Source organism: Maylandia zebra, linkage group LG7 (genome assembly GCF_041146795.1).
Source record: "Maylandia zebra isolate NMK-2024a linkage group LG7, Mzebra_GT3a, whole genome shotgun sequence".
NCBI classification, from domain to species: domain Eukaryota; kingdom Metazoa; phylum Chordata; class Actinopteri; order Cichliformes; family Cichlidae; genus Maylandia; species Maylandia zebra.
The window spans coordinates 58827657-58844297 of NC_135173.1; the positions used below are offsets into that span (position 1 = coordinate 58827657).

Consider the following 16641-nt stretch of genomic DNA (forward strand, 5'->3'; position numbering starts at 1 on the left):
CTGGGTTAAATATGTACACTTGGGTTTTAAGGGGTATTTATTATTTTCTTATTTTTTTTGGGTTGTATGGAAGCCCCAAACGCAATTTCATTGTTCTTGACAATGACAATAAATAAATAAATACTAAAAAAAAAAAAAAAAAAAAAAAATAGTATAGGAGAAATAGGACATCTTTCTAGTCCTTGTATTCTTATGGTGACATTTCAGGGAGAGTTGAGCTAAACCTAAACCTCCAAGTTGTTTGTTGGACTTCTGTACTAATCACAGTTTGTCCATAACAAACACCATGGGGAGCATGGTGGATAGGTCTGGTGTAACCAAACATAGAGTGAGGGTACATTGAGAGTGTCTGACAGAAGCCCCATGAGATTTTTGAATCACACCACCAACACAACTTTATGATGGAGAATAGAGAGATTGAGCCTGAATGGCTTGTGTTAAATGCCGAGACAGCAGTACAAAGCTGTGGCCTGTCGTGGCAGTAATCCCCTGAACAAATGATGGACACCAGAGGTGGGAGGGACCTATCAAGCGGAAGTAGGAATCAAGTGTGGTGAGTTTGTGGGTCTCCAGAGTTGGAGGCGAGTTCTGCAGATGATCAGATAACATTTACTCTTTCAAAAAATGTTGAGATAAAAGGAAGATTGGAGATTGGCCTATAATTAGCTGAGACAACTGGGTTAAGCAATGGCTTTTTAAGTAATGGTTTAATTACCTCCACTCGAAGGCTATAGTATGTTGCCCATTTATAAACAGATTAATCATGGCAAACATTTAATAGACACATTGATGACTTTGAAGAAGATATTACTGAAGTTAGCTCAGAAAGTTTAAACGGAAAGAAAAAGTCTAAATAAACATCAGTAGTATTGAAAGTAAATGTACGTAATGATACATCTAATTCAATTCAATCCAATTTTATTTATAGGGCACCAAATCACAACAACAGTCGCCTCAAGCCACTTTATATTCTAGAATAAAACATACAGAGAGAAACCTAACAATCATATGACCCCCTATTAGCAACCACTTTGGCGACAGTGGGAAGGAAAAACTCCCTTTTAACAGGAAGAAACCTCTAGCAGAACCAGACTCAGGGAGGGGCGGCCATCTGCTGCGACCGGTTGGGGTGAGAGAAGGAAGAAAAGACAAAATACATGCTGTGGAAGAGTGCCAGAGATTAATAACAAGTATAGTTCAATGCAGAGAGGTCTATTAACACATAGTGAGCGAAAAAGGTGACTGAAGAAGAAATACTCAATGCATCGTGGGAATCCCCGGCAGCCTATGCACATAACTAAGGGACGATTCAGGGTCATCTGATCCAGACCTAAGTATATGCTATAGCAAAAAGAAAAGTTTTAAGCCTAATCGTAAAAGTAGAGATAGTGTCTGTCTCCCGAATCCAAAGTGGAAGCTGGTTCCACAGAAGAGGGGCCTGAAAACTGAAGTCTCTCCCTCCCGTTCTACTTTTAAATATTCTAGGATCAACAAGTAAGCCCGCAGTTTGAGAGTGAAGTGCTCTAATGGGGTGATATAGTACTACAAGGTCATTAAGATAAGATGGGGCCTGATTATTTAAGACCTTGTATGTGAGGAGCAGGATTTTGACTTCAATTCTGGATTTAACAGGAAGCCAATGAAGGGAAGCCAAAACAGGAGAAATATGCTCTCTCTTTCTTAGAGTTCATTTAAAAATTCTCATGTTTGTGTTTAAATGTTTAAATGGTCTTGCCCCAACTTACCTCTCTGAGCTTCTGCATCCTTACTCACCCCCCAGGTCTCTCAGGTCAGCTGACAAGCTGCTCCTGGAGGTACCCAGGTCCAAGAGAAAGCTCAGAGGGGACAGGGCCTTCTCTATTGCTGCTCCTAATCTGTGGAACAATCTTTCCCAGCACATTAGAGAGGCCCCTTCACTGTCCACTTTTAAAACACGTCTTAAAACCCATTTTTACTCTTTGGCTTATGACACAGTCTGACCCTGATTTTATTGTTTTAATCTAATGTGCTGATTTTATTGTTTTAAATGTGTTGTTTTTTATATATATATGTTTTACTTATCTTATATTATTATTACTATTTTTCTCATTTTTTTAACATGCTCAATGTATCATGTTTGGCATGTCAAGTGTACAGCACTTTGTGTTCAGCTGGTGGCTGATCTGAAAGCACTATATAAATAAATTGCTTGCTTGCTTGCTTGCTCTTTCTAGTCCCTATCAGTACTCTTGCTGCAGCATTTTGGATTACTTGAAAGCTTTTCATGGAGTTTTTAGGACATCCTGAATGAAATGAATTACAGTAGTCCAGCCTAGAAGTAATAAATGCATTAACTAGTTTTTTTAGTGTCACTCAGAGACAGGATGTTTCTAATTTTAGAGATATTGTGCAAATGGAAAAAAGCAGTCCTACATATTTGTTTAATTGAAGGACATATCTTGGTCAATAAAATGACTCCAAGGTTCCCCAAAGTGTTACTGGAGGCCAAGCTAATGCCATCCAGAGTAAGCATCTGGTTAGATACCATATTTCTGAGATTTTTAGCGCCGAATACAATAACCTCAGTTTTATTTGAATTAAGAGGCAGGAAATTAAAGCCTGTAGTTTAACTGATTGGTGTGTATTATCTGGCTCCATGGATCGATGTTGGGTATTATCTGCATAGCGGTGAAAATGTATGTTATGCGTAATAAATGGCCCTAGCACAGAACCCTGTGGAATTCCATAATTAACCTTAGTGTGTGAAGAGGACTCAATTTACATGAACAAATTGGAGCCTATTAGAAAGATATGATACAAACCAAAGACCTTATAATTTCTGATGAATTCATCTCGCTGTTTTGGGATTACCCCCTCCTGAGCAGCTCCCCAGCTTGGTCCTCCATCCCTGCTAGTCTTGATTCATTGCCAGGCAGCCTCCACAATTTTTTGGGATTCTAGTGCCCTTTTTTCTTTTGGGTGGTTCATGTTTTGGGGGTTTAATAAATTTGGCCAGATTTCTTGAAACAAGAAGGTGGGATATATGCCATCTTTTCTAACAAGACCAGTTTTTCCCCAGAAGGTTTCCCAATTATCAGTAAAGCCCACATCATATTTTGGACACCACTCCGAGAGCCAGGAATTCGATGAGAATGTCACTACTGGTCCGATTGGGGAGGGGACCAGAAAAGAAGAGTCTGACAATATATTGTATTATTTAATTTAGTTCAGTTAATTACTGTTCTTACTGTCTTGGAGCAACTGTAACCACGTAATTTCCTCAGGGATGAATAAAGTCTGATTCTAAATGTTTTGGCAAAGTTACACAACAAATAAAGATTCATTTTAAATGTCTCTGATTGATTTAACAGGATTTCATTATTATGGGAATTACTGTTTCATGAAATTTCCGTTTATCCTTAGCTAACAGTTTCAGCGTTTTTTCAGTGCCCCCTGCTCTGGCCCCTGGACAACAATTAGCAATGGTTGCTGGTGTCTCTAGTCTCTAGTACTTTCTTAAAACTGAATTGCCAATAACCAAAATTTTTTCCTTGGTGGGTGTGCACGAGTTCTGTTTAGGGCTGCAGCTCCAGAGAAAGAGAAATGCTGTCTATGACCCACAGAACAACATCCACAGTCAAGCACAGAGTTACATTATGCTTCAGGGCTATTTTTCTGGTAAGGGTAAGGATCTGATGAGGATGATTTTACCACAGTGAGAGGACAATAGTTGGGGCCATGTATCATGAAATCTTGCATAAGAAACTCCTTTCCTCAGCCAGAACACGGAATGGATTGTGAATTGGTCTTCCAGCATGATAATGATCACTTACCATTAAGGCAATAATGCAGTGGCTAAATAAGAAGCATATTAACCTCTTAAGCCCCAACGCCCCCTGATACGGGGGCAAAAGGCAGGAGATCAGTTAGGTTTGGGGCTTAAGAGGTTAAGGAATGGAGTGACCTAGAAATTCTTTAAACCTTAAACCTATAGAAAATCTGTGATGGGAGCAAAAGCTTCAAGTTGCCTTCAAGTAGAGTTTCTGTAAAGGGGAGTAGACCAAAAAGGTTTTCTCCACCAAGTACTTGGTCATGCTTTGCTTGTGATTCAAATACGTATTTCACTCAATAATGTCTGCTGAATGTGTTTTTTCTTGATATTTTCTTTCTTGATATTGGTTGATATTTTGACTCTCTCCGTGAAAATAAAAGGCCCATAAAAATTTGAGACTGTTCTTTATAAGTGAGGAAACTTAAAAATTCAGTAGGGAATCAAATAATTATTATTCATTAACATTTTGATGGACGCCAATTGGAATGTTATTATTATTTAAATGTAATATAGAAATAAAGTGCCCAACAATAATTATTTTGTCTATTTTGGTCAAAAGATGATAAGTGTCTATACATGTCGCCACTGGTTACATTTCAGCATTACATTTATAGATCTGTCATTGATTCGACTGGATATCACTTGAATATCACTCCAGTAATTCTTCCCCAGCTGTTTTAAATTGGTTTCAACATCTCCTGCTGGAGCCCATGCAGCTGGAAGAGCTAGAGTGTACTTTAGCTTCGTATTTTTGAGTATGGCGTACATAGATATGCTTAAATTAAGTATTTTAAGGAGAAATGACACAGGGAAAAAGTATTGAACACACAAAGAAAGTTGGGTACAAAAAGGCATGGAAAGTCATGACATCAGCTGAAATCTATTGCTATTAAATCTATTACTAATCTAATTACTATCAGTAAGTAGAACCTCTCACCAACAAAAGCTTTTGTACCAAGTGTTTCAGTAATTTTAAAAATTTCAGTTAGCATGTTTAATATTTTTCCCTGTGTTGTTTCTCTCACATACACTATGTATATATACCTTTTACATTCATATCTCTTTGAAACTGAAATCAAATGTGAATCTCAGGCCAGCAAAATTAGCATTTAACAAATAAAATGGAGACTGATACTTTTCAAAGGAAAACCATATAATCAATATAAAGTGATGTCTGTCTGTGTGTGGTTTACAAAGAGCTGGTCTACTTGTCAGCTGGTCTAATTTCCTTTGAATTCACATTCCTTCTTCAGTAATATGAATTTGAGTTCCTTTAAACTGACTTTTATTTGCTTATTATTTTAGCTGGACTATCTCAGGTTTTAGTTTTAGTTTTAATCATTATTGTCTGTGAAGGTTCTCAGTCATCCAGATCATCGTAGTCTAAGGAAATTTAATCATTATTCTTTACATAATCATTATTATTCTTTATAAAATCAATGAATTTGATTTCTTTTTTTTTTTAGAAGGTAAAGCAAAGTAATAGGTAAGAGGAATGTATAAATCCCTTCAATTACCCCCCCAGTGGTTCCCCATATATATTATTACAGGCTTTAGTTTCTGGGAAATTGGGATTACAACATATAACAAGCTTGACAAGGAAAGATTTGCCTGTGGTAAACATTTTTACCTTCAGAACAGTTTTCACCGTGGAAGGGACGGTAGCAGTCACACTGGTAACTGGTCCACAGGTCCACACACCGTCCATGGCCATTGCAGGGTTCAGTATTACACCATTCAGTCTTAGTACATCCCAGTTCATGGCCTTGGTCCTCTGGAAGTGTTTGTGGTAGAATAGGCTTAGAGTCAATCATCAGGTCTTCCATACACCCAATGAATCCTGCACCACTTTTAGAGTACTCTAAAAGGTCCTCTGGTGCTCCGCCTATATAAATATGAGTAAAGGCTTCAGAGAGCTCGAAAGGTGGTTCACCTGCACCACTATCTATAACTGTGCATCCATCATTGTCACAGTCAGGACCTTTCAGATTTAAGACTAGACCTTCCTGAGCCATAAACACGTGAGCGTCCCTCCATTTTCCATCACTAACCAAGCCAGGAAATATTACATCCAACTCCGATTCCTCAGAAGAGGCTTTTGCATGAAGACTACCATTCACAATCTCTAGAAAGAGGTGGTTGTCCACATCCCCTCTGAAGAAGACCAACATATTAGATATAGTTGTCCGGAAGCGAAGCTGTATCCCGAGACCTTTGTGAACATGGTGGTCAACTTCCCGGCGAATTCTTTCTTCTACAACAACTTGAATGTGAATAAATCCAGGAGTGGAGAAGGAGAAAGTTGTTCTGGTGGAGCATTTCTCATCTAGGAATCCATGAGGGCACAAGCATGTGTGACCATGTTCTCCATCCTCTAGCCATGGATGGCAGGTGGCTCCATTCTGACATTTATGGTCAACGCAACCAAGGAGTTTCAAATTACAGTGACGACCTCCCCAAGGAAGGTCACCTGCAGCTGCCTCAGGACAGTGACAGGTGTAGGTGGCCCTGCCATCTTCACACCAGCCACCGTTCTGGCAGGGCTGGCTCTCACATTCATCAATGTTCACTTCACACAACTCACCTGGAAGGAGAAAATTGGTGGTTAGATATGGTGGAGGTAGATGACCACCTGATACTGTGCTGTATTAGAAAAAACAGAGATGGTAAATGGACTGGTATATAGCGCTTTTCTGTTTTATCTGAAGACCCAAAACGCATTACACAACTTGTACATTCACCCATTCACACCAGCACTTTCTTTCTAAGTGCTTCCTATCTAACATTCACACACATTCATACATGCATTGGAGAGCAGCATGGGTTCAGTATCTTGACCAAGGGTACTTCTGGTAACCCACAAAGTGACCTAGATGAGTAGTTTTGCTGTCCAGACTTATATAAACAGGTTTAAAAAAATGAATAATAAAGATTAATTGTAAAAATAGAAAGTTGTGTAAAGGTCACACACAGGAGTATATTCCTCATCTTCAAGGTGAAAATCCCAGGAGACAAAGACTTTTTTTCATTTGTTTGTTTTTAACAGAATTGAAATCCAATGTTGCTTAATTGTGTGCATGTGTTACTAATTTATTTTTATAAGAGAGAATGGTCACCTTTTGTTTAATTCACTATAAACTAGGAAACACAGACACACTAATACAGAATTTAAATTTTGAGTGTGACAGGGAATTCTGTCTCTGTATTACAAGATTATAAGACCCACCTAAAAATCCAGCAGGACATGTGCAGGTATATCCATTGATCTTGTCTTTACAAATGCCTCCATTTTGACAGGGTTCAGATTCACACTCATCAATGTTGACAGAGCAGTTCTCTCCTGTTATACCAAACAAAATATAACATTATCAGTAGTTTTAATATCTATCTATCTATCTATCTATCTATCTATCTATCTATCTATCTATCTATCTATCTATCTATCTATCTATCTATCTATCTATCTATCTATCTATCTATCTATACGATAGATAGATAATTCTTTGTTCACTGATTCCTTTACTTTTATTGACCTGCAAATCCCGACTGACACTGGCAAATATATCCAGCTGCATCTGCAAAGCTCAGCTCCCAGTCTAGCTCCCAGTGAGATGCATCAGAGCGTTCAAAACACTCCCCATTGTTCTCACAGGGCTGATCAGCACACTCATCTATATCAGCTTCACAGTTTGGTCCTTCATAACCTAGAGAGAAAAAAAGGTGTGCGTCACACACTGAAAATATTTAAAAAACAAACACACACAAAAAAAACATGACTCTGATTTAGTGAAGTGCAACTCTGATTTCTTCTGTAGGCAATTCCAGTATCTCATTGTGGTTTGGTTAAAAAACACACAAAAACAACAACAACAACAACAACAACAACAACAACAACAACAACAGATGGGGGTGTTATTAGAGAGAATCGTGAACATCAGAGGCATTCACAGTTTGTACTCTTGTGTCTGGGACAGAAATGTTTGGATTGGAGCTTGTAGATCAGTACCTTGCCAGCAAAGACAGGTGTATTCTTTGACTCCTTCTTGACAAGTACCACCATGCTGGCAGGGATCAGACATACATTCAGGAATATCTATCTCACAGTGATTGCCCTCATATCCTGTATCAGAGCAGTCACATGCATAGCTGTAAAAGACACAAGGATATCAACATTTAGAGAGCGTGGAACAAAGAAACAAAAAAAAAAGTTGTTATGTATAAACACATATTTGATAGTGAATTATATAGGCAGATTGACGGCATTTTTGTCTTAAGAGAATAACAATATTATTGAGCTTATAGAGCTAAGTGGAAGTTAATGACATAAAAAAGTAATTTGAGGTCATGGAAATTCATTATCTGATCTGAAGCAACTTAAGCAGAAATTATTAAAGTTTTAATTGTGTTACATTTAAGATGCATTACATTTAGTTACATCACATAAGTATTGTAATGTTTATAGCTAACTTGCAATAGATGAATGCTGAATATCTTTGACAGCTATAATGTAACAATTTCTATCGTGAGGTAGCCCAGCATTTAAAATAAATATATAAAATAAGCATATGAGCATGGTGAATGTGGTTAAAAGGGTATTCTATACATTAGTGCAGTAGCTATGATAATAGAAACAATGATAATGACATTACTAACATGACAAAATTAAATGAGCCTTACAAGGACTAAAATGATAAATACTGCACATTGGAAGCCCAGAGTTTTACATCATTTTATAATGTAAGCCCGCAATCTGAGGCAAAGTGCTCTCATGGGGTGATACGGTAGTATAAACTCATAAAGATAAGAGGGGTCTGATTATTGAAGACCTTATATTTGAGGATCAGGATTGTAAGTTTGATTCTGGATTTGACAGGGAGCCAATGAAGAGTAGCCAATATAGGAGGAATATACTCTCTCTTTCTAGTCCCTGATATACACACTGAAGGACATATCCTGGTCAAAAACAACTCCAAGATTCCTCACAGTGTTACTGGAGGCCAAGCAAATATCATCCACAGTAAGCATCTGGTTAGATACCATATTCTAAGATTTTAGCGCTGAATACAATAACCTCAATTTTATTTGAATTAAGAGGCAGGAAATTAGAGCCTGTAGTTTAACTGATTGGTGTGTATTATCTGGCTTCATGGATCGATAAAGTTGGGTATTATCTGCATAGCAGTGAAAATGTATGTTATGCATTTTAAATGATACTGCCTAAGGGAAGCATGTATAAATGGTCCACAGAACCCTGTGGAATTCCATAATTAACCTTAGTGTGTAAAGAGGACTCTCCATTTACATGAACAAATTGGAGTCTATTAGAGAGATATGATTCAAACCACTGCAGCACAGCAGCTTACAAGACCTACTGTATACTCAAATAGCTGCCATAAAATATTACAGCCAACAGTATCGAACTGAGCACTGACGCTTAGCAGGAGAAGCCTGAGATTCAATTCAATTCAATTTTATTTTATTTTATTTTATTTTATTCATATAGCACCAAATTAGAACAACAGCTGTCTCAAGGCGCTTTATATTGTAAGGTAGACCCTACAATAATACATACAGGGAAAACCCCAACAATCATATGACCCCCTATGAGCAAGCACTTTGGTGACAGTGGGAAGGAAAAACTCCCTTTTAACAGGAAGAAACCTCTGGCAGAACCAGGCTCAGGGAGGGGCGGCCATCTGCTGCGACCGGTTAGGGTGAGAGAAGGAAGACAGGATAAAAGACATGCTGTGGAAGAGAGTCACACAGATGAGTCCACTGTCAGAGGCAACTAGTACTGTTTCTGTACTGTGATGAGCTCTGAAACCTGAATGAAACTCTTCAGCTCTTCTTAGATGTGTTCACTATGTTCATTATCCATTTTGGATAATCCATAACACTGGATAGAGATCATACAAAGCCAGGCTGCATCAGGCTATCCACAGACCACCCATTCCCAGTTTACTCCTCATTAGTTTGTGTGGCTTTCACCACACAAACCTGAAGTCTGTTTTACCAAAACAAAAAACAACACAAAAACATCCACATGGGAACATGGAATGGAAAAACACTGGACCAGGTCTACACTGAAGTCTACCCAGCCCCCATCTCAGAGAGTCATGGACTAGGTTTTTTTTTTGATTCCCTCCCCTCTAGCAGGCTCGGGGTCAATAAAGCACACACAGAAAGACTGAAAAAGAGCTTCTTTCCAAGGGCTGTGAAAGCTCTGATTGAAGATTGAGCTGGACTGGCAAATTGCACCTTACACCCAACACGCCAAATTCATTGGACATTCACATGAGCCATAATTTGTCTGATATTTATTATTATTTTTCTTTTCATAATTGCACTATTGAACTCAAACTACTTAGTAATAGTCAATTTAGTACCTCCTATTTCTTGTTTTCTTTTTATATCATTTATTCTATATGCTGCTTTGAAAAAGACTGCCATCAAAGAGTTTTGCTGAACAAAATTGCACAATGGCAATAAAGAGCCTATCTAAAATAAGGTACAAGGATTTTTTTTAAATATGTTAAGTTATTATGATTATTATGTCTATTTTTCATGTTCAAAAAAGCACACATTATAGTATATGATATTACTGCTTTCCACATGTTTAAACTGTATGTTGTGTATTAACAGCCTCCTGCACAAATCAAACTCTTGCACAAATCATTAGTGTTGACTGAGAGAATTAGTGTGACTACTCGACTACTGCCTTTAGTGGGTGTGATCAGCTCCTTAAAACAGTAACCTGGTAGCTTTCTAGTATCTGTCTTTAGTATTTCATGGTCTATGCTATTGTGACAGCTACAGATGGACTGGCCTACCTGTTAATCATATCATGACAGACTGCACTGTTCTGACAGGGCATACTGGCACACTCATCAACATCAACTTCACAGTGGATGCCACCAAATCCAGGTAGACACTCACAAGAGTACATTCCTATGAGGTCATGACAATCGGCTCCGTTGCGACAGGGATTTGACTCACATTCATCTATTTCAGTCTCACAGTTGACTCCTGGAAGAGAAGGGGGGAGTCAAGCAAAGGAGATAAATCAAAGCGATGAAAGAATAATAAGTTGTCATGTCAAGAAAACAAAGCACAATCAACTACCCATTGAGATCAGCGACCATCAACATTAGTGTGCCTATTCTCGTCTTCAGATACCCTTGATGATTAAAAGCTTCTGGTAAAATCCTTAAACAAACTAATTGAATGAGAGATGAATCTAACCTAAATGCTTAAAATACTCTCTGTGCGGCTGTGCCCAGTTTATCAACGACAAACAAAACAATAGAATTAGCAGAAGCAGAAATGCTTCTATGATGTGAGCGAGCACCGGTCTTCCTACTGATGCATTCTTAGTGAAAATGAGTGTGTGATATGAAACAAAAATTTATGTGTGGACTAAGCAAATAATCAAATCAACCAGTTTCTGTTCAGACCAAAATTAGTGGTAACATATACTGTTGAAATACATATTTTGGAAGTTTATTTGTCAGCGCATTAACAATGTGGAGGTTCTTTCATTTTTCCACTTTTTCACAATACATTTTGTAATTAAAAAGGTAATCCCCGTGGTCCATTGATTTAAGGTAGCACCTTGCTGCAGTTATGTACAAAACATAAAGACTCTTTAGCTTCTGCACAACTGAAGAGTTAATATATTTATAAAGACCCTGAAAACTTTCTGTGAAATTGGGAGCAAATATACAATGAACCAGTGCAAAAATCTCAGAAGAAATTTGGAAAGCAGGTTAACTTCCTACTTCTAAATTCAAATAACCCTGAGATTTTTGTACTCAGTCCTAAAAATCTTGGTTAAACATACCGGTAGTATTTAACCAGATACTTACTCTGGATGGCATTACCTTGGCCTCCAGTAACACTCTTGGAGTTGTATTGGACCAGGATATGTCTTTTAATGCACATATTAAACAAATATGTAGGACTGCTTTCTTCCACTTGCACAATATCTCTAAAATTAGAAATGTTATGTCTCAGAGTGATACTGAAAAAGTAGTTCATGCATTTATCACTTCATGTCTGGAATGAAGCCTTGAGTTGCCTTGAGTTGATTAGACTCGATGGAGAGCATATTCCTCCCAAACTGGCTTTGCTTCATTGGATCCCAGTTAAATCCAGAATCAAATTCAAAATCCTCCTCATCACATACAAGGTCTTAAATAATCAGGCCCCATCATCTCAGACTGCTGGCTGTTGGCTTTTTACTTCCACCTGTCACCAACTGCTTGTTCATCTGTTTTTTGTTTGTTTGTTTTTATTTATTTATTTTTTACTGTTGTTGCTTTCTCTGTATTATTACTACTATGGAAGTCTTGCCTATGTGAGACTTTGGTTCACATTGCCTAAAAGTGGTAGGAATACAAAGTAAATGACATCCCTACCTGTAGCTGGAAGCACATAATACATTTCAGTTTGATGAATAATTTCTAAAAATGAACATCTGTTTTATGTGAGAGAGCACTCCTTGGGAACTCCTACCGTAGATGTTGCCTCTGCCTATACTTGGATTAACTTTGGTTAAGGTGGGCTCATGAATTTAAGTCTGTTTGGTGATTATATTTTAACAATTCCATATCTCAGTTTGCTGAGTGCGTTTTCAGATATTCTGGTCATATTCTTTGTTACAAATTGCCTGCTCATTTGAGAGCCATTACAACTCTGTGTACGTTCAAAAACATGCTCAAAACCTTTCATGCATACACTTAATTGCTACTGTTTTGTTTTGTGGTGCTTTGTTGTTTTGCTGTTTTCATTGCATCAAGGCACTGTAAACCTTTGCAGGTTCTTATGTCTTTATTTTCTCTGTTAACCACATTGAGTTTTCATATCATGAAATGAAAATAAATTGCCATTTAAATAAATTGTAATTGGCCTTAGCCACTTTAGTATTAGTATAGTTTTAGGCCTTTTTAGAAATATATGCCTATAACGTAATATGGACACAGTTTTCCTCTTTGATGTGTGTGTATGCAACTTTTGAATGTACCTTTAAAGCCCATCAGGCACTCACACTTATAGTGGTCCTTCTCATTAATGCAAGTGGCGTTGTTCTCACAGGGTCTTGAAGCACACTCATTGATATCAATTTCACAGTTATAGCCCTGAAAACCTGGGACACAGAAGCAGTGAAATTCTCCCACTCCATCTATACAGATGGCACCATTCTGACAGGGCTCTGATGAACACTCATTTATATCTTCCTCACAGGTCTTTCCCTCAAACCCAGGTGCACAATGGCATTCGAACCCTTCAGGTTGTAATAAACACGTTCCATTGTTCTTGCAGGGTTCATCAATGCAGTCGGTTACAGGTGTCCTGCAGTCTCGTCCTCCATACCCAGATGGACACCTGCAGAAGTAGCCATTCAGTTGGTCTACACACAGAGAACGAGGCTCGAAACAAGGATTGCTCTGACACTCATCCACCTCCTCTGTGCAGTTATCTCCTGTCAGTCCATCTGGACAGATGCAGTGGTACTCTGTGGTGCCAGGAACACTACTGCAGTCCTCGCACGGAGCAAAAGAGCAGGCGTCATAGAGTTCATCACAGTTTTTGCCCATGTACCTCACCCCATCTCTGGCACAAATACAGGCATAATCATCCATTGTGTCCACACAGGTAGCACCATTTTGGCAGGGTGCAGACAAGCATCTGTCTGCTGTGGCTGTGCAGAATGTTCCTGTGAGAAAAAAAGGAAATACATTGAGTTAATGTCTCTGTTTAAACATTTAATATGTCTTCTATGTTCTATTGCAGCGGTCCCCAACCTTTTTTGCGCCACGGACCAGTTTATGCCCGACAATATTTTCATGGACCGGCCTTTAAGGTGTCGCGGATAAATACAACAAAATAAAACTAGTACCGGTACCGAAAAAAAGAAAATTTATTCATAACACACGTGAAAAGACCAAGGAAAACCGAGTAAACGATAAAAACGATAACAAAATAACGCTGAAAACTGATAAAAACCCTGAAAACTATACATTTCACACCTGAGCCTCAACTCTCGCAGCCCGGTACCAAACGACTCACGGACCGGTACCGGTCCGAGGCCCGGGGGTTGGGGACCGCTGTTCTATTGGGTATAAAACATGGATTTATGAGATTTGAAAGTCATTGTATTCTCTTTTACATTTTACATAGCTTCCCAACTTCATTGGGATTGGGTTTATTTCCAGGCTGGCTGTGTAGAGCAGATCATTTTCTAGGTTTCTGTGTTAAAGGTTGGTGGGTCGATCCCTCGCTGCTCCAGTCTACATGTGAAAGGACTCTTGAACAAAATACTGAACCCCAAGTTGCTCCGGATGTGTTCATTGGAGCATGAATATTAGTAAAGAAGAAGTGAGTGAAAAAGAAGAGGAAGAATATGCTGTATCTAATTGCTAAAAAGACTCTCAATATCTTTTACTTCATTCCAGGCTAATATATCCGATTTTATTATCCTATTAGAATACTGATGCATTAGTATTTAGTATTTTAGTACTTATTTGTGTTTTTTCATCCATCATAATAGATAGAAACTTGGACAGCCTTTATAAAATCTGTCAGATTGTCTCTTTTCAGTTTAAACCTTTCCGAGCATACATATAGCTCCGTGGTCAAATCACTCCCTTACCTAGTCCCTTTCATTCAGCATATTACTGCCACCTCCTCTGTATTCTCAAAGTCTTGTTACAAAGATGACCTATACAAAGATGAGTAACTGGAGTGTGTGGCAGACATGACAGCTCTCGATCAGAGCGTAGGAGAAAAACTATATGTTTGTCCACTGTACAGATTTCCTGCAATGTACAGTGTTACGTTTTGTTAAGTCTTGGTTTTTTTGATAAACTCCTCATAATTTACAGTTTTTTTTGTTTTTGTTTTTTTGTTTTTTTGTTTAAATTTTATGATGACAAAGTTGTTCTTGAGCTGGTCTTTAAATGTGTAAATCTTGATTAAAATTCCTTTTTGCTTTTAAGTTCAAATACCCCCTACCACTCCACATCAGTCAAGACCTTGTGTTTCTCTGCATGTTTAGTCTCAAAATGGCAATTTTAATTGTAATCTAGACAGACTTGACAATTTTTACAAAGTCACAAGCAAAGGAAGATCAAAAAATGGCCCATGTCTAAACAAGGATGGTTTATTCATCAAAATTATTAAATTAAATAACTTTTTTTGTTTTTTTTGTAAAAAAAAAACATGTTCACAGGAGCAGAACGGTAGCCCAATATCACAAAGAATCGTCACATGATATCAAACAGAAGCTGTCAAATCAGTTCTCTTGAGCAGGCAATCATGATGAAGCAGTTCGTTTTGATTCAGGCTGGTCTTAATATTTCTGGCCACCAGATGCCACCAAAGAGGGCTGTGTTGAAAAGCTTCAAGTAGCACCTCTACTAGTAGATCCTTCTTCAATACAATCTTCAGTAAGTTTCATTTGGCCATTGACCATAACTAATGGGAACTAAAACCTACACTGGAAAAACACTGTAACTGCCAATTTAAGGCAGATATGCAGTATCTAAATATCAGTCCATATTTCACATTTGTGGGTATCTAGGGAAAATGGCTGGGCAAGTACAGTGAATTCTTTCAATACATATTAATGTGTGCCCTCATCAGCCAGTGCTACTAGGTCTCAGTAGAATCAGTTCACATTCCTTTTAAATAGGCCACTCTCAACACACTATCCAAAATACCCCAGTCTACCTCCCGGTCCCCAGTTCTTTGATCAGTGTTATGGCTCCAAATTCTCACTGGAGTGGAAGATATTAAAAGTGACTGAGTTGCAGAGGAGAGGAATGTGGGAGCAGAGTGACAGTGTAAAAGAAAAGAGAGATAAATAATAAAAGAAACATGGTTATGATTACAAATTGTCTGCATTTTTTCTGTTACAAAATTCTGTTACAAAATAGAAAGCAATCAAGCCAAAAGATTATACGTGTTATTCTTTCTTTTTGCTCTTATATGCAGTTTATGTTCCCAGTTTTCATCATAGTGAAAAGTGGCATACACAAGTTGCAATTGCGTATAAATTTATTAGACCACCACCCAATGTAATGTTTATGCCACAGGTACCCTAAGCTAACAATACTGGTAATTAACGAAATCATTTTTGGTTATTCAACATTAATTTGTGATTTATCAAACATTTAAAATTTGTTTTATGTCTAAAACATGGAAGTGTGACAAATGTGCAAAAATATAAGAAATAAGGATCAATGACTGTAAATATACTATGCCACAAATCTTAACTTCCATCATTATAAAATCATAGACCACAAAACCTCAACCTGGGATTACATCACCTACAGTGCTGTTTTGTTTTCTTCTTTACACCAAGTCAAATCATACTGTGAACTTTTTAGAACTAGAGCATTTAGTCTGCACATCTTTATTTTTTAAAAGCCTACTGAGTTCTCTATTCTATATCTGTGTCTGACTTCTTGTCTTCCATAACTGCTCTGTGCAAAGCTTGAGATTTAGAATCTCAAATGCTGTTATCTTCAGTGACAGCAGGTGTAGCAAAGTTAGAAAGTGATGCAGTCAGATCAGGTAAATTTTTAAAGTCCAAGGAACAGATTAAACATGTACAAAGGAGAATTGTAGATTTATACAAGTTGGAGAGGTCTCTTGGAGGCATTCCTGAACAACCACAAATTCCAAGTTCAAACATCACATAAATCAGTTCAAATAGTTTTTCTGGATGTATGACTTTGAGATAGGTCTGGGGAAGGATGAGGAGAAAATGGTTTGGAAATTCAAGAATAACCTAGGAACCACCAAGCTCAAGCCTACCGTGAATTGGA

The 16641-nt window shown here is 37.9% G+C and overlaps 1 protein-coding gene across 1 annotated transcript in view; it reads right to left on the reverse strand.

The window, feature by feature from the left end:
• Positions 1–16641, reverse strand: part of crb2a (crumbs cell polarity complex component 2a) — a 48432-nt gene that overhangs the window by 15053 nt on the left and 16738 nt on the right. The window contains exons 2-7 of the mRNA XM_004564645.3: positions 12834–13526; positions 10642–10837; positions 7818–7957; positions 7345–7515; positions 7038–7151; positions 5442–6395 (exon numbers count right to left, since the gene is read on the reverse strand). Of these exons, the coding sequence (XP_004564702.2) occupies positions 5442–6395; positions 7038–7151; positions 7345–7515; positions 7818–7957; positions 10642–10837; positions 12834–13526 (2268 nt within the window). The remainder of the gene's footprint in view (positions 1–5441; positions 6396–7037; positions 7152–7344; positions 7516–7817; positions 7958–10641; positions 10838–12833; positions 13527–16641) is intronic.